The sequence below is a fragment of the Eumetopias jubatus genome, unplaced genomic scaffold (assembly GCF_037043125.1).
Source record: "Eumetopias jubatus isolate StellerSeaLion01/CBP00866 unplaced genomic scaffold, mEumJub1_p1.0 scaffold_9, whole genome shotgun sequence".
Taxonomy (NCBI): Eukaryota; Metazoa; Chordata; class Mammalia; order Carnivora; family Otariidae; genus Eumetopias; species Eumetopias jubatus.
Genome location: NW_028274815.1, coordinates 114,215,079 through 114,239,399, shown reverse-complemented (window position 1 = coordinate 114,239,399; position 24,321 = coordinate 114,215,079). Strand labels below are relative to the sequence as shown.

Here is a 24,321-nt window from a genome sequence, read left to right as displayed (position 1 = left end):
TGCCACCTCCCAAAAACTGCTCTGGGCAGAGCTGAATTCCGGGACTCCATTCACTGCCCTGAGCCCCCCCCCACCCCCGCCCCATATCTCTCCCTGAAGACCTGGTCTCCTGAAAAGACCCCTGAATCCCTCCTTCTCTCTCAACCCCCTTCCCCCTCTGAGCCCTTCTCACCAGCTCCCTTGTCTTCCCTCTTCACAAATACTAGCTAGTAAGCTGTCCAAATAGTGCCTCTTTCATGCCTGACTTTTTATATGCATGAGTTCACTTAATCCCCAGGAGGAAACTGAGGCTCAAAAAGGGTAGGCAGCTTGCCTGAGGACAGCTAGAGTAGGGGAGGCTGGATTTGAACCTAGGCAGTCTGTGTCCCATGGTGGCTGTTAAGAAGTAGTTCCTTGGTGCCTTTTGGTGGTGACTTGTATAAGTTCTTTATATATTTTGCATATTAACTCCTTATTGGATATATCATTTGCAAATATCTTCTCCCACTCAAGATCCTTCCCACATAGAGCTTAAAGGCCAGGGGGCAGCCCAAGCAAGCAGCAAACTGACCCAAGGGTGAACAGAGGTCATCCGAGCTGAGTTTTCTGAACTAAAAAGTAACTTGGAGTTGAGAGGGGTCTGAAAAAACTCCAATCTAATAGCCACCTGTAAGGGGTCCCTGTTATGCACGAAGCACTGTGTTCAGGGCTGTGGGGGAAGCCCAGATTCCAGTATTGGGGGTGTGAGGAATGATGAAATAATCCTCACCTGCTGCCCAGCCTCCTCCTCAGGAAACTGAGGTTGATATCCAAGGTCACCAGCTGGCAAGTGGTGGGCCTGGGATTTAAATCCAGGCAGTCTGGCTGGGAAGTTGAGGGAACCTCATCCTCCTAATCACTATGACTCTGCCACCCAGAAAAATGAAAAGATTGTCTGACACACTTAAAATTCCCGCTTAGATGTAATTATTACACTTGGATTTATTCCTATGAAATGCTTTGCGCCCCCCCCCAACCCCCCGGAGCCCTACAGGTGAGTCTGAATCATGGCTATAACTAGAGGGCTCAGAACTGAGTGGCTGCTGGCGTGGGAGAACAGAGGGTGGGGAGCATGAAGAAGCCATCCCCCCGACAGGTGCACATGAAGGACAGTACTTCCAGCCTCTGGTCAACGCTGACCAGGCATCCAGCTCTGTGCTCATTTGGAGTTTTAGTTTCCCTGTGTACACAACAAAGGCTAGAGCATCCCTGGAGGAAGTCCCTGAGCTACTTGACCTCTTTCAAATTGCAGATTCCCTTTGACAATTAAATGAAAGATACAAACCCTAGAAAAATGCATAAACATGAAAAAAATTGTATATATTTTCGGGGGGGGTGTCCCTAAACCCCAGGTGTAAGCTGTTGGGAGATAGCGTGGGGCACTTTTTAGGCTCCTGGGCTTTGGGGACGGAGAGACAAAGGTTCCGGTCCTGACGGCCTCCACGTACTAGCTCTATGACCTTGTTGCAGGGCTTTAACCTCTCTGAGCCTTATTCTTCTTAATAATAAAATGGGTAGACTCATCTCACACGCTGTGGTGAGAACCAACTGAGACCCTGCAGGAAAGGCTTTAGCCAGGCCAACACCATAGTGAGCCATCAGTAGATGAGGACTCCTAGTATTTAAGGAAATATTTCTCCCAAGTGTGGCTCGGGGACCACCTGGATCAGACTCCCACGGGAGAACTCGTTAAATGCAGATTACTGGCTGCTTGCCCAGGAAGTCTTTTTCTGCGGGTCTGGTATGGAGGCAAGGAGTGTACATTTTAAACTAATCTCTGCCTCCCAATTCCGATGGGAGTTAGTCTAAGAAGCACTATGGCTTTACAACGTGTTACAGTCCAGGTGCTAGAAAAGATCTGTGAGTTCCCCACAGTCTGGGAAGAACAGAGAACAGATGCACGGGTGGCGCAAGGGACGCCTCTGGGTGGCCGGGGCCCCTCTACGGGGACGGACAGATCCCTGGCTATCCTCCCCGTACCCTCCAGCGGGTCTTGGCGTCCCACCGTGCCTCTAACTGCCCCCTCCGTGCGGCGGCACGACGCCCTCCGAGCCAGGCTACCACAGAGAAGGGCGAAAGGATAGGGCCTCCCGGATCAGGGGGACAGAAAAGAAAGCGAAACTCGCCCATCCAGAACTTTAGCTTTCGCCGCCTCCGCGCGCCATCCAGGTGGCTTCGCGATTCCCCGTCGCGCTGGGGTCCCAGCAGCCGCCCGCCCCAGCCCTGGCTGCTGGCGCCCTGCGTCCCGGATGGCCGGCGACCCCTGGCGGAGGGAGGAAGGGAAGGGCCCCGACGGCGGGCGACCAATGGCAGGGGCCGGGGGTCCCCTGCGCCTCCGCGACTGGCTGGTGGCACAGACTGAGAGCGGGCGCTGCGCGGGGTTGTGCTGGGAGGACGCAGGCAAGACCCTCTTCCGCATCCCCTGGAAGCACGCGGCCCGGCAGGGCTATCGGGCGCAGCGGGCCGCGGCGCTCTTCAGGGTAAGGGGGCCGGAGCGGCAGGACGCCCAGGCCGACCCGTGGGCTGTGTGACCTGGGGCCACTCGCTTGTCCCTTAGCCTCAGCTGTCGCTAGGTTGCGGAGAGTGTTGTGCATCTACGGGAGACCCTCCGACGCCCTCCTGAAGCAATCAGCCAAAGGCGCAATCCGTGCACCATCCCCACCTCTCCGGGGGGCCTCTCCTCCCTCTCTCCCCGCGGGGAAATTGGACGCCACCGATGGGGATTCCCACAACCTCCCCCCTCCAAAGTGCCCATCCCAGCAGCTTGGGGACGAGTCCTGTGCTTCCCCACACCAGCCCTTCTCAGGGACTTCCTCCAGGGATGCGCTCCCTTGCCTCAGCCCTCATTTACTTCAAACTCCTTCCCATCAACACTGACATTCTGGAATCTCTCCTCTGAGCACTTAATCAACCAACTGCCTGTCAGGCCCCTGCCACCACCCCAAACACCACAGCCACCTCCAGCTCCCACTGCTCTAGTCTCCTCTCTCCTTTCACAGGCTGAAGGGCCTAGTCATCAACTCTCTCACTCATAGCCCCCAGTTCCTCACCGCTCCCCCCCCACCCCTAGTCTGGCTTCTGTCCCTCCTGCTAACATCACTAATTGCCAAATCCAAAGATCCCATCCCTGTCATCTTCGACCCCTGGATGGGTCTGGGCCTGGTGGACCCTTCCTCCTTGAAACACTCTCACTTGGTTTCCAGAGTCTGCCCCCGCCAGCACTCCGACTCCATTTTCCTCCTACCTTGCTGCGCCTCCCCTTCTCAGCCTCCCCCCTCATCCCCTCCTCTTTGGGCGCTCTCAGCACTGCTCCAGGGCCGTCCTGCTCATAGCTTACTCCCTCCTCCGCAGCCTCGGCATGAGCCCTACAGTTCCCAGCCTCCCCTCCAGGCTCCAAGCCTGCTGGTCTCATGGCCCCCAGAACTCTCAAACTCGGCACATCATCAGTACCACACTTAACAGCTCGCCTCGACAAACTTGTGTGTGTCCCCAGATGGAAGATGGCACCGATGGTCACCCAGACCCCAGGGCCAGGCACCTGAACCCTGGCCTCTCTCCTGCCTTTCAGTCTCATTGCACTCTGTCACCAAGGCTTGCTGGGTCTTCCTACAGAAGCTTCTCTGCAGTCCGTCTGCTTGGACCCATTCCCACTGTCTCTCACCAGGACAATCCCAGTGACCTCACAGAGCTCCCAGCTTCCCCCTGCCCCTCCGTTCTCCCCTGGGTCCTCCAGGGAGATCTTCCTAAGTGTAAATCTTGCCTTGACACTTCTCTACTCAGAATACTTTCTTTGGCTCCCCATTGCTCTTGTGATAAAGTTCCAACTCCTTACCAAGAGGTCAGAGCAGTGCATGAACTGCTCCTCCCTGGCCTCATCTCTCCCCACCCTTCTCTTCCCCGGTTTTAGACCTGGCCTGACAGTTCTTTCAGTTTCTTTTTTTTTTTTTTTAAGATTTTATTTATTTATTTGAGAGAGAGAGAGCATGAGAGGGGGGAGGGTCAGAGGGAGAAGCAGCCTCCCCGCTGAGCAGGTAGTCCGATGTGGGACTCGATCCCGGGACTCCAGGATCATGACCTGAGCCGAAGGCAGTCGCTTAACCAACTGAGCCACCCAGGCGCCCAGTTCTTTCAGTTTCTAAATGCTTCACGTCTCTCTCACTGTTAGACCTTTGCACTTGCTGCTCCCCCTGCCCGGAATACCCTCTCCTCTTCACGTTCACCGGGCCAACTGCCATCATGCGCAGCTGAAACATCTCCTCAGGAGCCTTCCCTATTGCATTCACTGGTCGAATGCGTTGATTAAGCTCCAACTCCGTGCTTTTCCTAGGCCATCCCTGATTCCTTCCACTTCCTCCATTGGAATGACTTCCCCTGCAGCAGACTGCCTCCAGCTACCCAAGGGTTGTGACACTGAGCGTGGGGCCTGGCCCACAGAAGGCGCTCTGTGAGTGTTGAACAGGGGGAGTTACATGGCCTGTCCCTTAGGACCACGTGCTGTTCGGAGGAGGGAGATTCTGAGGGCTGGCCCTCCCCTCCCCTCAGGGCACCACTGACCCACGCGGGTGACTCCCCGGCTTCACGTGTCCTGGTGCCCCAAAGGGCATGGGATGAAGCTTGGCCAGCGAGGACCTTCATGATCCAGCTCCCACTTGGCTCTTCTTTCTTAATTCCTCTTCCCCTTTCCCCACCACATGCAGTCGATCCTCATTATTCAGATTCCATATTTGCAAATGTGGCTTATTCGCTAAAATGTAGTTGCAATTCCAAAATCAATACCCAAGGCTCCTTTTCGACCCAGGGGCATGTGCAGAATGGCGAAACAGTCGGGGCCCCAGACGTGCATCCCCCGCCAAGGCTGAACAAGGTGGCGCTCTGCCTTCTTCATCTTTTCTACTGGAAACACGTGTCCCTGTCAAGGGCTATTTAGTGCCACGTTTTTCGTATGTTTGTGCTTTTTGTGGGTGACTTGACTATTTAAAACGCCCCCGCCCCCAGCCTGTGTAAGGCTGAAGCGCTGTCTAATGTGCCCACACACGGAAAGGCTGTGATGTGCCTTACGGAAAAAATACACATCAGACAAGCTTCGTGCAGGCGAGAGTCACGGTGCCGTCGGCCCTGAGTTCAGCAAAGCAACAGTTTATATTAAATAAAGTGTTTCTTCAACTTAGAAACACACATAAAACAAGGCTACCTGCTGATTAGTTGATGAAAGTGGTGTGACCAGAGGCTCACAGGAACCTCGAGCTGCACCTGTTGGTTCAGCGTTTGTGTAGATTTTAGAGAACAGGACTCCCACGAATGTGGGGAACCGACTGTATACATACCCTCAGACGTGCATCCCCAGCCCCAGCGACAGCAGGCTGCTCGCTGTCCCCCCAGTACACCATGCCCTTGCACACCTGCAGGCCTTTGCCCAAGTTCGTCCCCCTGCCAGCAATGTCATTCCACCTGGCAACTTCTTACTCACCCTCGAGGCCCAGCTCAGTTTGCCCCACAAATACTCACAGAGCGTCTCTGGTGTGCCAGGCCCCACTCTAGGTCCTGGGGGACACAGCAGCAGACACAGCAAAGGTCCCTCTTTCACCATGGTGATAGCGCCCTGTGCCCTGTGCCCAGGTTAACTTTCAGTTATAGCCTTATTCTAATGAACAAAGGTGCAGTAAGTAGGCACTGACTATGTGCCAGGCACTGTGCTAAGCACTCTACGTGGACCACTCATTCTACTCCCCCCACCACCCCATCAGGTTAGGTATCATGCGCACAGTTTGCAGGCAGCCCAATCGAGCCTTAAAGGTCTCACCGCTGCCAAGGGGCACCAACCCAGCAGCTGGCTTTTCTGTTTGGTGGCCATGTTTCCCCACCAGGCCTGGAATCTCTGAGGGCAAGGACTGAATGGGATTCATCAGTTAACACCCCCCCCCAGTCCTGAATGGGATCCTTGCAAGCCGTACATCTCCTCCTGCCCTCCCCCATGACTCCTCCGCTCCAGCTACACTGGCCTTGCTTGAATCTATCGATCTCTTCCCACCTCAGGACCTTTGTACTTGCTATTCCTTCTACGTAGACCACCCTTCCCCCAGTTCTTTGTTGAACTCCATCCTTCTCATTCAGGCTTCAGCTCAAATGCCACATCCTCCTAGAGGCATTTCTGAAGAACCCTCTAAAATAACTCCTCATATCCTTATTTATTTACTTAATGCCTCTACCACTACGGTCACTCCAACGTGTTTAACGAATCTCTTTGGTCTGTATGCTTTCTTGCAGAGTGGGCGTTGCTGTTTTGTGTGTATTCTTACCTTATATACTTCATGTTGTCTGTAGATCTCATTCTGTGTCTTCCTTTTTTTTTTTTTTTTGCTCCAGATCATGCTCTGAAGATTTATTCTTGTTCTCTGTACATCTTAAGTTTTTTTTTAATTTATTTGTCAGAGAGAGAGAGCACAAGCAGGGGGAGTGGCAGGCTCCCCGCTGAGTAAGGAGCCCGATGCGGGGCTCGATCTCAGGACCCTGGGATCATGACTCGAGCCAAAAGCAGACGCTCAACCGACTGAGCCACCCAGGCGTCCCGCTGGGGGTGTTCTCTGTACATCTGATCTGTTGCTCCTGGATGCTTGTAGATGCTGCATAGACTCCATAGTAGGCATCCATGACACACACACACACCCCTATCCACTTTCCCAGGGATGGACACAGGTTTGCTCTCCGGAACCACAAGCAATGCTATAGTGAATATCTTTGTCCTGCTCCCCTCATGAGCCTTTGTGAGAATTCCTTTGGAATTAGAATTTCTGCTCACAGGGAATATTCAGACTTATTTTGACAAGGTATGCCTGTTCACCATCCAAAAGCTCTGCACCATCCCACACCCACCAACAGTGTCCACATCCCCACTACCTCCCGGCATTATCCAACTCACTAAATATTTTGTTGGCTTATAGGTGATAGCTCACTTTTTTGTTTTTTTAATCTAAGTAGGCTCCATGCCCAGCATGGAGCCCAACATGGGGCTTGAACTCACGACCCTGGGATCAAGACCTGAGCTAAGATCAAGAGTCAGACGCCTAACTGACTGAGCCACCCAGGCACCCCAATCGCTCACATTTTTATGTGCATTTCTCTGACGCTAATGAGTTTAAGTACATTCTCATATGCTCACGGGCTTCTGGCTTCCTCCTCCTCCCTAAACCGCCCATTCTTGCCCTTTGATAAGAATTTTTTCTTTAGGGGATGCTCTCTGTTTCCTGTTGGTTTGCAAAGTTCCTTGTATGTTCTAAAATTAGCCCCTCGGGTGCCTGGGTGGCTCAGTCATTAAGCGTCTGCCTTCGGCTCAGGTCATGATCCCAGGGTCCTGGGATCGAGCCCCACATCAGGCTCCCTGCTCGGCGGGAAGGTTGCTTCTCCCTCGCCCACTCCCCCTGCTTGTGTTCCTGCTCTCGCTGTCTCTGTCTCTGTCAAATAAATTAAAAAAAAAAATCTTAAAATAAATAAATAAATAAATAAAATTAGCCCCTCGCCGATTTCAGACATTGCCTTTGTTTTGCCTTCTGGTGCATGCCTTTGAGGGGTTCAGGAAGGCATTCTTTCCCCCTGGAAGAGTTTCCCCACATTATCTTCCATTAGCTTCCAGTTTCACCTCTCACCTTTGGTTTCTGAATCATCTGGAGTCCACTCTGTATGTGGCAATAGGTCAGGATTTAATTTTATAGTTCTCCGGATAGCAAATCACTGCCATTGTTTGATATCCCATCATCCTACTTTTTAAAATTGATCACAATTCACAACTTGGAAGATAGTTATTTCCAGTTAGCTGTTCGCCACCGTTTTCTCTCATTAGACTTGAGTTCCTGGGGAGCAGGGACCCTGTCTGTCTTGTTCCCCATTTGGTCCCCAGCCCCTGGCTTGGGCCTGGCACCCAGTAGGAGCTCGAGAGATATGTGCTGGATGGAGGGAGGGAGGAACAGAGAAAAGGATGAAGGGGCAGAGGCCTGGAGGGAGAGAGAGAAGGGTGGGAGGCAAGGTAGGCCCCCCTCCTTCTGTGCGGCACCAGCCCCCTCCCTCTCTCAGGCTGCCCCTCCCCAAGTAGCCCTGCTCATCCCCAGGCCTGGGCCATACACAAGTGCAAGCACCTAGAGGGCATCGATAAGGAGGACCCCCCCCCCACCTGGAAGACCCGGCTCCGCTGTGCCCTCAGCAAGAGTGCTGACTTCTGTGAGGTGCCAGGGCTCAGCCAGCCGGACAGCCCCAGCCCCTACAGGGTCTACCAGATGGTGGCCGACGGCGCCCGTGGCCCAGGTACCATCCTGCCACCGGAGGTCGTGGTGGAGGACGGCTCTCTGGGCAATAAGGACCTCACCTTGCGCATCTGTACACTGAGAAATGGTGGGCTTATTCAGCTTAAACTCATGGGCTGGTAAACACAGAAGGACCCGGAGACATTCAGTTTATCTTCCCATTAGAAAAGGAGGAAACTGAGGCCGGGAGAGAGGTGGGCTCTACCTGAGATCACGCCGTGATCCTCATGTGGGATCACCTCTGTTGGGGGGGGGGGCTCCCTTGAGGCCCAGGAAGCAACAGCCTGTCTCTGGATCCATCCATCCAGTTGCCAGAGCTTGTGTTCCCCCTGAAAAGAAGAACATTCTTCAGAGCCAGCAGGAGCCCCCTGGAGAAGTGACAGAGCTGGCCTGCGGGACAGACCAGGTCAGGTGTCCTTCAAGCCCCCACAGCCTTGCCAGCTCCGTCACCTCTCCCCCGAACCGCCCTCGGCGCTCGGGCACCGTCATTGGCCTATCCTGTCCCCCCGCTGCTGCTCCGTCCCTGTCCCCCCCGCCAGCTCCACCTCCTGTTCCCTTCACCTCCACCATCTTCAGTTCCATCACCGTCTGCATCACCCTCTTCCCCCCAGATTCACCCCTTGCCACCGTCGTCATCGGGTCCATTGCTCTGTCCCCCGCAGATGCAGCTCTGGCACTGCATTTCCCTCACCTTCATCCCCTCCAGCCCTCCTGCTGTCGCCACCACCCCAACATCTCCACCCCATCACTCTGGCGGCATCACCCCCACTACCGCCACCCCTCCCTCACCATCCGCGGTTCATTGCTGTGTGCCCATCCCCCCACCAGCCCGGTCCAATCCACTGTCCCTAGCGCCTCCCTCACCATGCACTCCATATTCTGTCCCCCATCTCTGTCACCTCTGTCCCCATCTCTGTTACCTCTGTCTCCATCTCTATCACCTCTGTCCCCATCTCTGTCAACTCTGTCCCCATCTCTGTCACCTCTGTCCCCCATCTCTGTCACCTCTGTCCCCATCTCTATCACCTCTGTCCCCATCTCTATCACCTCTGTCCCCATCTCTGTCACCTCTGTCCCCATCTCTATCACCTCTCTCCCCATCTCTGTCACTTCTGTCCCCATCTCTGTCACCTCTGCGCCCCATCTCTGTCAACTCTGTCCCCATCTCTGTCACCTCTGTCCCCATCTCTATCACCTCTGTCCCCATCTCTGTCACCTCTGTCCCCCATCTCTGTCACCTCTGTCCCCATCTCTGTCACCTCTGTCCCCATCTCTATCTACTCTGTCCCCATCTCTGTCACCTCTGTCCCCCATCTCTGTCACCTCTGTCCCCATCTGTCACCCCTGTCCCCATCTCTATCTACTCTGTCCCCATCTCTGTCACCTCTGTCCCCATCTCTGTCACCTCTGTCCCCATCTTTGTACTTCTGTCCCCATCTCTGTCACCTCTGTCCCCATCTCTGTACTTCTGCCCCATCTCTGTCACCTCTGTCCCCATCTCTATCTACTCTGTCCCCATCTCTATCACCTCTGTCCCCCATCTCTGTCACTCTGTCCCCATCTCTATCACCTCTGTCCCCATCTCTATCACCTCTCTCCCCATCTGTCACTTCTGTCCCCATCTCTGTCACTCTGTCCCCATCTCTATCACCTCTGTCCCCATCTCTGTCACCTCTGTCCCCATCTCTATCACCTCTGTCCCCATCTCTGTCACCTCTGTCCCACCATCTTCTCATTTGCTCCCCACACTTCTCCCCCTAGCACAGTGAGCTTCATCTCCAACCCCATAACCTCCAACAACCCCATCGAGTCTTTACCTCTGTGAGGGGCAGGGTCTTCAGCTCTGAAACCTCAAAGTCTGTATCAACCCCGACTGGCCTGCATTCTGCGCAGACCTCCTTCTGCCCCAGCGAGGACAGTCTGGGATTTCTTGCAGCCCACAGTCTCCCCTCCCACCCTCATAACCCTCTCTCCCAATGGCCAGGATGACTCCAGATCAACCAAGGAGGATGAGGACAAAGAGCAATCTCCCAGGCTGGCCCAGCAGGGCTCCCTGCCACCCACTGCCTGGCTCCCAGCCTCTCCAGCTGACCACAGTAAGGAGCGGATCTCCTCAACCATCCCTGCCTCCTCTCCGGCCTCCTCCAGGATCTTGACCTAGGGATCGAGAGACCCAGGGTGAGGTGGTGCCTGACAGCTTCCCCTCCTTTCCTAGGGTACCAGGCGCAGGACCCTACACACCACTGGAGCCCCTTGCCCTCTGAGGACTTCGGCAACCTTGGTAAGGAATCTCAAGGCCCTCCCCTCTGACTAGTGTGCAGAACTGCGGAGAGCCAGGGCTCGGGGCCAGCTAGCCTTTGTCTTTCCCCCAAAGCACCCAGCCCCAATAACAACAGCTAACATTCATTGAGGGCTTAGTTTATGCCAGGCATCTTTCGAAGCTCTCCCCGCAGCCTTGTGAGATAGATACTGCCATCATCCCCGCTTTACAGAGCCAGAAACCCGATGCAGAGGTTAAGAACCTGGCCCCAAATCACACAGTTAGTGGCCCTGGGAAAGGTACTAGCGGGTCACAGCTCCTAAGTGGCAGTGAGACATCAGAATCCAAGGGCCTGACGGCAGAGCCCCCAGCCCTCACTGCTGAGCATCGTGCTGGCCCCTCATATGGAGCCTACTGTGTTGTTGTTGTTGTTGTTTCTATCAGCATTAAAATATTTGCTGGGCAGGAGGCCCTGGAATCCCAGAGGTTAGGACTAGAAGGGCCCTAGGGTCACCCCTCAATTGTACAGATGGCCCCAGATCCTATTCTTTTGACCGTGGAGCTCAACTACCAGTTCGTTTATACTGGAAGCTACTGCTATTTACTACTACTAGAGTTATCATTTCTCCGGAGGGATCACCCCAAATTCCCGAGGTGGGGGCAGGCAGGACCTGGGGTTGGAGGGGTGGCGGTCAGTGCTGGGGCCGCCAACGCCCCGCAGATTGCTGGCTGCACGTGCGGCTGTCCTCCGGCGCGCAGCTGGTGCGTGAAGCCACCGCGCGCAGGGCCGGGGCTGCCGCCTGAGTCCCCGGGCGGCCCCCGCGGCGGAGCGCCTGCTGGGGCCGCCACCGCGCCTCGCGCAGGTCCGCTTCCCGGAGCCCGGCGCCCGCGAGCTGCAGCGCTTGGGGCGGCACCTGCAGCGGGGCGTGCTCGCCGAGCGCCTGTGCCGGAGCCGCGGGGACCGGCGGGGCCCGCTCGGCCCGCTCCGCCCGCACCGCGCGCCGCCCCACAAGCTGGAGCGCGGGCGCACCTGCCAACTGCTCGACACGCGCCGCTTCCTCGAGGGTAAGAGCGCGACGGCCGGGCCACTGGCGGCGTGGGACAGAGTGGCTGGGCACGAGGGCCGTGGGGAAAGGCACGGGAGCAGGGGAGAGTGGGCACACGAGATGTGAGCGCGGGGGAGGGGCGGGGATGGACTTATGGATTCTGGGTTTGGGGTGGACGTTGAAACAAAGGACGTGACGCACGAGCACCAGGAGTGGGAACGAATGTGGGCATCGGGGGACCTGCGGGCACAGATAGAGACATAGGTTACGAAGAGTGTAGGCACGGGGCAGGCTTGGGGCATTGGGTGTGGGACACGAGCATAAGACTTGGGCACATGTATTGGCATAGGGCGCTAAGCGTAGGCTGGACATTAGGGCACTGGGCACTCGATGGGCATAGGCGAATGGCAGTGGACATGGGGTGGGAATAAAGGTGTGACGGTGAGCATAGGACCACAAGGCACAGGGGATGAGCACTGGAAGCGGGCACAGATGTGGGACATGAGACAGGTATAGGGATGTGCAAGTGGGCATAGGGCATGGGCACACAATGGGGATGTGGCCTTATCGGACAGGGGCGTGGGATAGAAGCACAGGGTGGGCACCAGGTGGGATTCCTGAGCCCCCAGTCTTGGTGCCCGTAGAATTGCGTGCCCACCTTCAGGATGGTCGCCAGGAGCCCGAGTACCAAATCCGTCTGTGCTTTGGCAAGGAGTACCCAGGGCCCCCAGACCGGCCCGAGGAGCGGCTCATCATGGCCCACGTGAGTCACCTCCCACTCCAGCGAAGAGCCACGCCTTTCAGTCACCTCCAACAGCCCCTTACCGATTCCCTCCAGTCCTCAGCTCCTGACCCGATGACCCTCTGGTCTGCAGGACCCTGCACATAAAGTGCCTGTGGGGTGGGGACTGTCACTGGACTGTGACTTCCCACCGGAACATATGGGGGGGGTGCTGAGAGAGTTGGCTCATTGCCCCTCCCCCCCTCACAGGTGGAGTCAGTCTTCGCCAGCGAGCTCTTCCTGCACTCAAGCATCACTACCGTGGTATCCCGGCGGTGGCAGGTCCCCAGCCCAGCATCGCCCGATGGCGTCACTCACCTGCTGATGCAGCTGAGTCAGCAGTAAAGGGTCACTTCCTCCTCTCCTACCATTCAAAGTCACCCTGCTCCCGCGGGTGTGGACCCCACCCCAGACCTGCCCAAACTGCCAGTGGACTTGGGGCTGCCCATCGCCCAGGTCAGTGAGGAGGGCGGAAGCAGATCCGCGCCCTTCAACCTCTCCCCGGCAGAGATGCAGCCCTGGAGCGCGGCGCGTGGGCGGACCGCACGCAGCTGGGCCTGGGAAGTCAGGAGGAAACCAAACTCGACCTTGAGCTTCCGGAAACAGCAATTAGGGCAGAAACAAGATTTCATTTCTTGTTGAGAGCCCAACAGGTCTGTGGTGATATACTTGAGAGCCCGCTTTACCTGTAACTGATTCATTATAAGGTTTGCTTAAAGCTGGGTTTACCGATAATTAGATCCTCAGGGATTAGAGAGAAGCCAGACAGTAACAGAATTGCCTGGCCTCTAAGGGGCTCTGAGTTTCCAGACGCTTCCTCCCACCTGCCACTAGTCTGTATTCTTAGTGGCCAGGGAGGGCTCCCACAGCAGAAAACTTGGCCTGAACCGGGGGCTTGGGGGTTGACAACTGAACCACCAGCACCGGTAGATATTGTGTTTGAAGGAATTCAGGCTGACCCCCAAACACAGCCCTAGGGCAGAAGCTAATGTCGGAGGCAGGGGTCCAGCCCCTCCCCAGACCCCACTGATCTTTGCAAACTGCAAGTTGTAGGAAGTCTTGAGAATTAGAAGGGAGCCCCTTCAACCATGAAGGCAACTTGCCTTGGCGGGAAATTCATTGTTTCCTGCCCCAGATATCAGACCTTGTTTCCTTTTCTGATTTCTGACTTTCTTTATAGAGATTCTCCTACAGATGGCAACATAATAAATCTCTTTTAGTGATACATTAATACGCCTCTTTTATGGTGGGGGGGAGCTGTACGCTTCGGCAAAGGACAGAAGTCAATCAGATCACTGTTTTTTATTCATTCAGCAAATGTTGATTGAGCACCCACTCGGTTTCCAGGCCAGTGCTGGACAAAACAGCACATCCCTGCTGTCGTGGGGTTCATAGCCTGTGTTCCAGTGGGGAGTCCAGTGACTGTCCTCTCTCCCTGATTCTCTCCTATAGAAGGGGTGGTTTCAAGGAGTTATAGAATGCTAGATTCAAATCCCAGCTTTGTTCTTCACTAGCTGTGTGACCTCAGGCAAGTCACTTAACCTTTCTGAGGTGTAGTTTCTCCACCTATTCAAAAGAAGCCATGAAGGGCTGTAGAGCAGCGTTGGTCCAAGGAGAGAGAAGGCGGGTTGTCAGGAAGCTGACATGGAGAGTGACACACAGTAGGTGTCCTCTGACTTGGTTACTTATGGGTGGGAGAGCATAGAGTAGGCTACCCCATCCTTCAGAAGACCTGACTGGCCTAGGCTTCACTGGCCCAAGGCTGCAGCTGATGGGTAGCCTCAGTTCAGAGTGACATTCCTGAGTCACATCCAAACCCCTACTCCGTGCTAGACTCTTGGAGGGTGCTGGATGCTGTGTAAGGGGGCCTGTTGCCTCCTCACCACAGTATGGACAACTGAAGAGTCGCCAGCTCCGGTTTAGAGATGGGAAACTGAGGCTTGGCCAAAGTCAGGGACTTGCTTGAAAAGCCTCTTGGGAGGAGGTGGGGGGATGTCTCTGCCCAGATGGCTGTCCTCCCCACACCAGTCACTAGAGGGCGCCGGAGCTCAGCCTACGCGGTTTGGCGGTTCTCACCACCTCCGTGGCGCCCGCCCCCAAACGCCCAGGAGTTACGTGACCCCGGGGGCTGCACCCTGCTGGGAGGAGAAAGTAGACCCCAGGCCTGGAAGAAGGAGAGGAGAAAAGGGGAGCTAAAGGCGGGGACTTGAGGACCCCTGGGGCTTTTCCCACCGGGGTCCCCAGTTCTCCAGCTCAGCCCCTTTGAATCTACCTGTGTAGTCTCTCTCCTCAGTGTGCCTCTCTCTGTCTCTCTGCCCTCTGTCTCTTGCGTCTGTGCTGTGTCTCTCTCTGCATCTTTCTCTTTCACTCTGTGCATTGATTTCTCTCAGTGATTCTTTCTCTGTGTGGTGTATGCGTGTGCGTGTCTGGCTCTGTGTGTCTCTGTTCTTTCTGCTTTATCTTCGTCTCTCTATGTATGTCTCTGCCTCTGTCTCGGTGTGTGTGTCACTGTTTCTCTTGTTATGTCTCTACCTCTCTGTGTCTTTCTCTCTTTTGGTTTCTCCGTCTCTGTCTCGCTCTGTTGCCTGTGCTGTCCCTCGCAGCCACCACCACCCAGCACATGGGGGCTGAGGGTCTCGGTCTCTTCCCTCCTATTTCCTCACCCCAGGCAGCAGCGGCTCCCAGCTTCCCAGTCCTGGCCTCCCTGCCCGCCCCTCTTGGGCCTGGCGGCGGGGAGGGGGGCGAGGGAGGAAGGGAGGGCAGCCTGGTGGGCCCACCCCTTTTTGCCTTTCCAGGCTGGGAGGCTGGGCCAGTGGGCCTTTTAACCAGCCCGGGCAGGCTGTGCCGGACACCGGGTCTGGACGCCTGTGCCTGGCCCCTCCGTGGTCCCGGCAGCCGCCAGCCCCGGCCAGCCCCGGCCAGCATGCAGCAGCAGCCCCTACCCGGGCCCTTGGCCCCTGCGGCCGAGCCCACCAAGCCTCCCTACAGCTACATCGCTCTGATTGCCATGGCCATCCAGAGCTCACCGGGGCAGCGGGCCACACTCAGTGGCATCTACCGCTACATCATGGGCCGCTTTGCCTTCTACCGCCACAACCGGCCCGGCTGGCAGAACAGCATCCGCCACAACCTGTCACTCAATGAGTGCTTCGTCAAGGTGCCCCGCGATGACCGCAAGCCAGGCAAGGGGAGCTACTGGACGCTGGACCCCGACTGCCACGACATGTTTGAGCACGGCAGCTTCCTGCGCCGACGCCGACGCTTCACCCGGAGAGCAGGTGCCGAGGGAGCCAAGGGCCCTGCCAAGGCACGCCGTGGACCCCTCAGAGTGAGCAGCCCGGATCCAGGAGTCCCTGACGCCATGACTGGCAGGCCGTGCCCCTTCCCACCGGAGCTGCCAGAGCCCAAGGGCTTAAGCTTTGGGGGTCTGGTAGGGGCCTTGCCAGCTAGCATGTGCCCAGCAACCCCGGATGCCAGGCCCCGGCCGCCCACAGAGCCCAAAGAGATGCCCACACCTAAGCCTGCAGGCCCAGGGGAGCTCCCTGTGGCCCCCTCGTCTTCCCCGTGCCCAGCATTTGGCTTTCCTGCGGGGTTCTCTGAGGCCGAGGGTTTTAGCAAGGCCCCCACGCCCCTCTTGACCCCAGAGGCAGGCATCGGGAGCAGCTACCCGTGCCGGCTGCAGGCACTGAATTTCTGCATGGGGACTGATCCAGGCCTTGAGCACCTCTTGGCCTCAGCAGCCCCCTCTCCGGCACCACCCACCCCTCCAGCCTCACTCCGGGCGCCGCTGCCCCTGCCAGCTGACCCCAAGGAACCCTGGGTTGCAGGAAGTTTCCCTGTCCAGGGAGGCTCCAGCTACCCATTGGGGCTGACCCCCTGCCTATACCGGACACCAGGAATGTTCTTCTTTGAGTGAAGCCAGCCTGGCCTCAGGCAGTCCCTGCAGGGCCCCTGCCAACCACACCCTCCAGGCTGAGCCTGACTCAAGGATCTGGGGAGCTTTCAAGGGACCCAGGCCTGACAAGCCAACGACCGGGACAGGAAGCCAAGATTGGAGTAGTGAACACTCAGCCAGCCCTGGCGCCTCCGGACAGACTTGAGGGAGAGGGGAGGCAGGGCCCCCTTGGGATTTACTCTGTGGCTCTCAGGGCCAATAAAACCAGTGTGATGGATGAGGATCAGCTTCCTGGATGGTTGGGGGCTGAGGACCAGGACGCCTGGTTCTGTGTGCGGTGGCTGTGGTTGGGGGATTTCGGGGCAGGGGACCCTGGATGGAAATGTCCCATATGAGGCTTTCTCCTGCTGGGGACTTTCTCAGGGAGTTTCCCAGGAAGGTGGAGGAAGAGGGAGCAGGGAATAAGGAAGAGAGAAAAGGAGTGTAGCCAAGAGACACCCGGCAGGGGGTGAAGGGGGGCTGGCCTGAGGGGCTAATTCTCCAGCCCCAAGCTCTGTCACTCAGCACCACCACCCCCCATTATGAGTGGTCAGAATAACTGTGACCATTTGTGGCATTTTATTCTGTCCTGGGCTTGTCTATATCCTTTCCCCGAGCCCTGTGCAATTTGGAATGTTATCCCCATTTTACAGCGGTGGAAACTGAGGCTCAGAGAGTTTGGGGTCCAGATGGCAAATGAGTAACTATACCCCCAGCCCCTGTCCCGCAGTCTGAGTGAGGACACGGGGGTGGCACACAGGGTAGGAGCAGAGCTGGTGTTGACCGCCAGAGCGGGAGGGGCTTTTATGGAATCCTGGAATGCTATTACAAAAAAGACACCCTGACCCCTTGCACAGACAGGGAAACCGAGGCTCAAAAGGCAGGCACCAGGCCCCTTGTCTGCATTTCCCACACGAATGAGGGATCTCCCTGAGCCCACAGCTCTCCAAAGGCCTCCTGATGACTCTTTAAGAAAGCATTTCTGTCATGCGGGGGAGTGGGTGGCTGTCCTGGGTACGGATCAGAAGTGACTGAGCCCTGACCTTTGGCCTCTTCTAGCCTCCCCATTGGGCAGAAGCGGGAGAAATGGGTATACTCATGGCCCCTATCAGAGGAAGAGACTCAGGGACCTGAAAGCTCCCTGTCCCCACACCCTTCAATACCCAGAGTTGCTGAGGCAAAGGGCTTCCTCCGGGAAGCCTTGGTACCCCCATCTGGATCCTGGGTAGTGGGAGAAAAGAAAGCGGCCAGGGATACTGGGGGAACCCCCTTTCTGGCATTTGATGTAGGGGCCTGATGGGTCTCCCATCCCACGAGGTGACACCCAGGGGGCTGGAGACCCCTTGGTCGGGCAGGCAGCCCAGTCCCTCCAGAGGCCTACACTCAGGCAGGCGGCCATGCTGATTTCAGTCTCTGCTGCTCCCTCCTCCCTCAGCAGGTCCCCTGGGGCCTGGGCGGAAGCGAGCCCGGCTGGACAGTCCCAACTGTCTGGTTCCCACAGACTCCAGAGCCTCCAGGGTGGAGGGAGGACCTGCAGGGTGGGGGCTCACTGTGGCCGCAAGGGGTTGGGAAAATGCCTGGCCAGCTGTGGGGCCCCTCCCCACCATGCACGCCGGACCCCAACCTGGAATCCATCTAGCAATGGGCAGAAGAAGAGAGGGTCTGTCCTGTCTCATCACATGCAGGAGGCCTCATGGGCCAAGAGTAGAGCGACGTTCTGTGTGAGTGGGGCATGAGTGAGGAGAGGGGAAGGAGATGCTTCTGTGGGTTTGTTCCAAGGTGTGTGCCTGTGTGTGTGTGTGTGTGTGTGTGTGAGTGTGTGTGTGTGTGTGTGTGGGAGGCACAGAGACAAACAGATAGTTACAGAGACAGGGACAAACAGATTCAGGGGGTAAGTGTTCTTTTTCGGTTGGGTCAGGGAAAGAGGCCTCTGCCGGGCACTGTTCCCTGTGGCGCATTCCTGTGGAGACCTGGTGACCCCAGTCCCTTCCCAGCCTGTGTCCTGAGCTTGTAGGAGGATGGGGAGGCTGGCCTGACTAGGGAGCCCCCACCTCTGCACCCTGCTCCAGCCATCCTCTAAGGAGCTTAGCATCTGAACTGGGGTGGGGGCTTGGGGAAAAGGAAGCCACGTCCCACCCTTTGCCCTGGGGAGACATACCAAAAAGGATCAATCACAGCTGGTGCACAGACTCAGCTATGGGCCAGAGCCCTCTCTCCATGTCCTTCTCTGACCCCCCAACATAGTCTAGAAGTGAAGACAAGTCCCCTCAGTCCCAATTCCCAAGCAGGACCCTGGGCTCGGCGCCTGCCTTGAACTCACTGTCTGAACCTGGCTGAGCGCCCATCTCTCTGGGCCCTGATTTCACTCCCTTTGCCCAGCAGGGGTTGGGGAAAGGGCAGCCTGACTCTGAGTCTGGGTCCCAGGGGAGGGTCTGACATGGGGGACTGCCTGGAGGGGGTCCCATCCCCAGAGGTGCTGGACCAGGAGGCCCAGACACCATGATCTCATGTTGCCCTCTGCTGGCTGCCCGGCCCGGGGACCCCACCCACTGGGCCTCCTGCCCTCACATTCTTTCCATGACCAACAGACGCCCTGTGGCTCCTGCCTGGCCACCCCCACCTGGAGGGGAGGACAGTGCTTAGCAGAGATTCAGAATGCCTAAGCCAGGCCAACCCAGAGAGCACCTCAGCACAGATGGACAGACCAAGGCCAGAGAAGGCAAACAACGTGCCCAAGGTCACACAGCAAAGCAGGAACTGGTAACCCCTCCGCTGCCTTAACTGTGCAGCCCTTAGAGGACAGGGGCTGTCCCATTTGACTCTGCCTCAGGGACCCTCCTCCTCCCTGGAGGCTTGTCATCTCCAGGAGGGGATCCTAGCCCCTCCAACTCGTCCCCAGCAGGTTAGTGTGGAAAAGGGTGGCGAGTTGCCTTGTAGAGTCAGGCTAAATCAAATTCCAACATGGTAGAATCAGGGGCATTTAAGAATATTCCAGAGTTTTTATTCACAGCAGCTTAGATTCTTGGCATATCTCTTGCCCAATTTCTGAACCCCCTCTACACCAAGTACCAAGTCGCATGGGGTTCCAGGAAAGGGGAGCCCGCTGCCTTCAGAGGCGGCCCCTTCCCGCCCAGGCCTGGCAGCTCTGAAGCTTCACCTGCTGGTCCTCTGGTCTCTGCTCTCCCTGGCCCCAGGGAGGCCACCCCCACCCACAGGGCTGGGCCTTCCTCAGACTCCTCCACCCTCCACATCTTATCTCCCTCCGCTCTCCCACCCACCCGCTTCCTTCCCCGGTTTATGGCATTCCACTGCCCAGAGCTCAACACTCCCCACACCCAGACAGCGCCTGAGCCAGGGGCCTAGAGACCCTGGCTACTCTGAGGCCGCCACAGTGGTGAGGGAGAAGGGGGAGGCATGTCCGCCTGCAGAAAGTGTATGGGACCTCGCAATCCAGTCTTCAGCCAAAACATCCTGTCCCCACGACACCCAGGTGATTCCCATCTGCCAGGGGCAGTAGGCACAGCTCTAAGAGCAGGAGCTCTGGAGCCCAGCTGCCTAGGTTCAGATCCCAGGTCTGTCGCTTCCTAGCTGTGTGACCTCGGGCAAGTTGCTTCCCCTCTCTGTGTTTTCCTCATCCAAAACATATGGACACTAACAGTGGGAGTCTATGGGGTTGTTGTGAGGATGACATGAGTCAATATTTGCAAAGTGCTTAGAACCCGGTCGGGCACAAGGAAACCGCAATGTGTTTAAATTTTTTTAAAAAGTTGAGTCCCAGGGGCAAGTCCCCTTAACCTGATCTACTCCCCAGGAGAAGATGGGGAGATAGAGGGGAAGGGAAGACTGTTACAGAGACAGGCTTCGGGTTCAATTCCTGGCATCTCCACTTCCTTGCCGTGTGACTTAGAGCAAGTAGACTCACCTCTCTGAGTATCGTTTTCTTCACCTGTAAAATGGGGGTAATGTTGTCAATCCCCAGGACCGGTATGGGGGAAACCTCGTCCCACACACTGTGCGTACAATTTGGCCAACAACAATGATACCAGAACATAAGACAGCCCTGCTGAGGGGCCTGGTACCTCAGCCCAGTCGCTCTGCCCCTTCCTTTGCACGTGGCAAACCTCTGTCCCCGCACAGCCAGAGGGGCCCAATCCCTGCTCCTGCCCCACTGGTAACTGGGTGGTGACAGGGAGGCAGCTGGTGGGGCCAAAGGAAGTGGCTCCGGGCTAAAAACAGGCCAGAGGCCCATTTAGTCACACAGCCAGAATCCTGCCTGGTGGCGCCTGCCTCCTCCTGACCACAGCCCTCAGGGAGCCCTGATCGGTCTTGGATACAAATGAGAGGCTGACCTTCCTGCTCCTGAAGACAGCCAACTCCCTGGTGGGTGCTGTTTCCACCTCTCGGCCCTTGCACTTGCTGTCCCCTCCACCTGGAATGCTCCCTCCCTGCTGGCTGACTTCTCAACATCCAGAGGCCAAGTATCACCTGCTCAGAGAGCCTTCCCTCACCCCCTTAATTGATTAGATGCTTCCAGATTAGTGTCCATCTCCTGCATCCCATTTGCTTCCTCCACCAGGCACCTACTGCAAAGTGGGATTGTGCATTTCAAGGCGTGTTCACTTTTTATTGTGTTTCTGACCTTGAATGCAAGCTTCAGGGAGCTAGGGTTGGTCTGCCCTGTTCATTGGATCCACTTTCCTAACCCGGCAACTAGCACACAGAAGGCCCTCGATAAAGGTTTGCTGAGTGGATGAATGGAGTCATGGCCACCCACCTGTTCATCCCTTCGCCATGGATTAAATCTCAGAGAAGCCCCCAGGGGCTTGGTGACCTCCTCAGAGCAAAAGCCCAAGTTAGGGGCCCTGGGCCATCCAGCTTCGTCCTTGCTAGCCCTACCCTCACTCCAAACCGCCTTTGCACTTGGTCTTCCTTCTGCCCGGAACAGTCTTCTACTAACCCCCAGAGTACACTTTGATCTCTGTTCAAACGCTGTCCTCAGAGAAGCCTTCCCAGACTCTGCCCCCACCCACGCCACCAGCACATTCTAAATTCACTACTGCCTGGTCAGAGTTCTCCCACCTCAAATAGAGCTCCATAAGGCCAGAGACTTCTACCTCCTGGCTGCTTGCCCTCCAGCACCTAGAATGCTCTCTGGAACACAGGAGGGTCTGCAGGCATAGTTGTGGAACAAATAGAAGCTCAGCATCTTGGGCCACCTCTTCTATCTTCATCCCTCGTGGGACGCATTGTTCCCGCGAGGCACGTATGATAATTACCCCCATTTTACAGACAGGAAACTGAGGCTCAGAGAGGGCAAATAAGTAGATTTGAACCCCGTTCTGTGTGACCTGAGCCCAGTCTCTGTCATCTGCCTGTCCCCCTAGAGGCACATGAGACCTGTGTCTCCCTCTCGTCCCCCCACTTCTCTCAACCGCTCAAGCAGACCTGGCCTGGCCTCCTTCTGGCCTCCTTGCCTCCAGCCTCTCTCTCCCACTCACTGACCTCGCTGGTTTACAAGGGATCCCTGTAAACCACAGATCTGGCCATGTGCCTCCTTTGCTCAAAACGCCTCCGTGTCTCCCTATTGCCCTGATTCAGGCTGGCATTTGAGGCCCCTGCCAACTTCTCCAGACTGATTTCCTGCTTCATCATATGTAAAAGCCATACTGGGAGGCTCCAACACAATCTTGCTCTTAGCCACAAGCCTTTGGACACGTGATCTCCTCTGCCTGGAACACTGTCCTTGCTCCAACTGGAAAAGGCCTGCCCCTCAACTGCTCTCAGCTTGGATGTCACTTCCTGCCACGGGAGAAAAGAGAATAAGAGTTCGTGTCTCCTTCCATGTCTCTCCAGCTTTACCCTAACCCCCAAGCTCCCACCCGGTGGGGTTCCAGAGGGTGTGAGCTCCCTGAGCGGGGGTGGGGTGGGGTGGGGGGGCTGGAAACCATGACTAATTCACCTCCGGGTTCTAGCTTGGGGCCAGGCCGAGAGCAGGGACTCTCCAAATAGCTGTGACATGATTGGGCCGTGTCAGAAGTCAGACCGCCTGCTTTGCACAGTGACCCCACCGCGTACTGGCTGGGGATTCAGGGACTTGTCCATAAACTCCCTGAGCCTCAGCTTCCTCATCTTAATGAAATCCCTAATGAAAATACCCACTTATAGGGTGGGGATGAAATGAGTTCATAAATGGAAATCACTTGCTACAGTGCCCGGTGCTCAGTAAATAACAGCCATTAATGTGCCGAAAGGAACAGGTGCGTGCACAGCCGTGCAACTGGGAGCTTGGTGCAGGTAGGCACATCCTTCAGGACAGCCCTGGCTGCTGGACACCCTCGGGCCGCCCTGTCACTGGTCGAAGCTTTTCCCACCATTGCCCTGTTGGGTCCAAGGTGGCCAGTGGAATTCAAGGCCACTGGACGTAGACAGGAAGAGGCAGCGTCACCAGGCCCAGCGTAATCCAAACCAGATGCGGCCTCAGACCCATGGGGGTGGTCACTGTGGGCCTGGCCAAGGCCCAGAGGCAGGAAATAGTCTTGGAGGAACGCTTTCTGGGCTGGAACCCGCCCGGAGGAGCTGTCCCGTTGAGGGTGTTAACCCTTCTTAGCCCACAAGGGGGTGCCCAGGACACCGGGCAGGGGAAACTGGTGGCACCGGCCCCAGGAGGCACCATGCACCTTGCAGGGAAGATTGTAGTGTCATCATTGTAATGGGCACCATGCAGAAGGGGCCCACAACCAAGCACTGTGGTGGGTAGGGCACACCAGGCAAGGGGCAGGGGATGCACCCAGCCTGGTACCTGGGACTTGAAGAGTCACAGCCCAGAACCTTGGCCCAAAGAGCCATGGATTCACTCCCTCCATCAGAATGGCTCCTCGGGTGAAAAGCTTTTTCCTGCAAGGCCCCTGGGGATGGGAGTTCTAGTGATGGTAGTGGGGCCGGGGCCCAGGCCTTCGAAGAGGCAGAAACTCAGCCCCATCGTGACTTTTTCCTGTGTGTTTTCTGTGGCCCTTGGAAGGAACAAATCTCTCTGAACCCCCATTTTGTCACCCATATTGTCGGGTCTATATCCTTTACCTCGAGGGACCAGGGGAGGCCAAAGGAGGCCCCTGATAAATCAAAAAGAGCCTTTCAGGATGTGCTCCTGGGAGGCGATAGGACAAAAGCAGTGATCAGGCCTGTTCCATGGTTCTGGGTGGGCTTCCTTCCTAGGAAAGGTTAATTTGCTGTGTGGCCTCGGGCAAGTTACCTTCCCTCTCAGAACCTGTTTCCTCATCTGTGAAATAGGGTGAATGAGCGCCCTATCCTGTCTTGCGACTGTCATGAAGGCCTAGGAGTGGCTGCGGAGAGCAGAGCCGTGGTTGTCATTTGCATATTATGGAGGAGGAAATTGGGACCTGTGCTGAGAGTCAGGGGTCCTCGGTTCTAGTCCCAGCTATTGCTCTCTGCTGAGGGGCCTTCCTCGTTTTGGCCTCGGTTTCCCCAGCTGGATCCAGGCCCTGGATCTCTGCTGTGGCTGGACCTCATTTCCTCACCCCCCCCCACCCCGCCTCACGGCTGTGACTCAGCCCTCATCATCACGCTGTGTGGCCGAGGCTCAGCCTGGGTGGGGGCCAGCAATGCGGAGAGAACTCAGAGGAAACCACAGGCCTGGCCCAGCTGGCAGGTGCCGAGCGGGCGGGCAGGCGGACAGGCAGGCAGGGATCCACGGCCCTGGGGGCCTTGTCTATAAGCACAAGTCCCACCAAGAACCCCAACCCAGGTTCCCCAGGCCCCCCAAACCCTGAGTGTAAGACCCACCAGGCTTAGACCCCAAAGTCTGCCCCACCTCACCCCATGTGGCACCTGCTGCAGTGGGAGGCTGCACCCACCTGCTGGTACAGGGCAGGGGTGGGGTTGACAACCCCGGCCCTGCCCTCCAGGCCAGTATTCATGGAGTCAGGGGAGATAGGGATGAACAGGGTCCTGGTCTGTGGTCAAGTCCAAGATTT

At 56.7% G+C, this 24,321-nt stretch overlaps 2 protein-coding genes across 2 annotated transcripts; both read left to right on the top strand.

Moving 5' to 3' along the window:
* The first annotated feature begins 2,267 nt into the window (after window positions 1-2,267).
* LOC114220753 (interferon regulatory factor 4-like) lies at window positions 2,268-12,741 on the top strand. The gene is given in 9 exon segments (XM_088026640.1): window positions 2,268-2,498; window positions 8,118-8,310; window positions 8,618-8,715; window positions 10,294-10,405; window positions 10,525-10,590; window positions 11,291-11,356; window positions 11,359-11,634; window positions 12,260-12,378; window positions 12,607-12,741. Coding segments are annotated over 9 exon segments (1,296 nt in total).
* Window positions 12,742-15,319: 2,578 nt separating this feature from the next.
* FOXS1 (forkhead box S1) lies at window positions 15,320-16,312 on the top strand. The gene has a single exon (XM_028118504.2). It carries the CDS (start codon window positions 15,320-15,322, stop codon window positions 16,310-16,312), a length of 993 nt encoding a protein of 330 aa, XP_027974305.1.
* The last annotated feature ends 8,009 nt before the right edge of the window (window positions 16,313-24,321 follow it).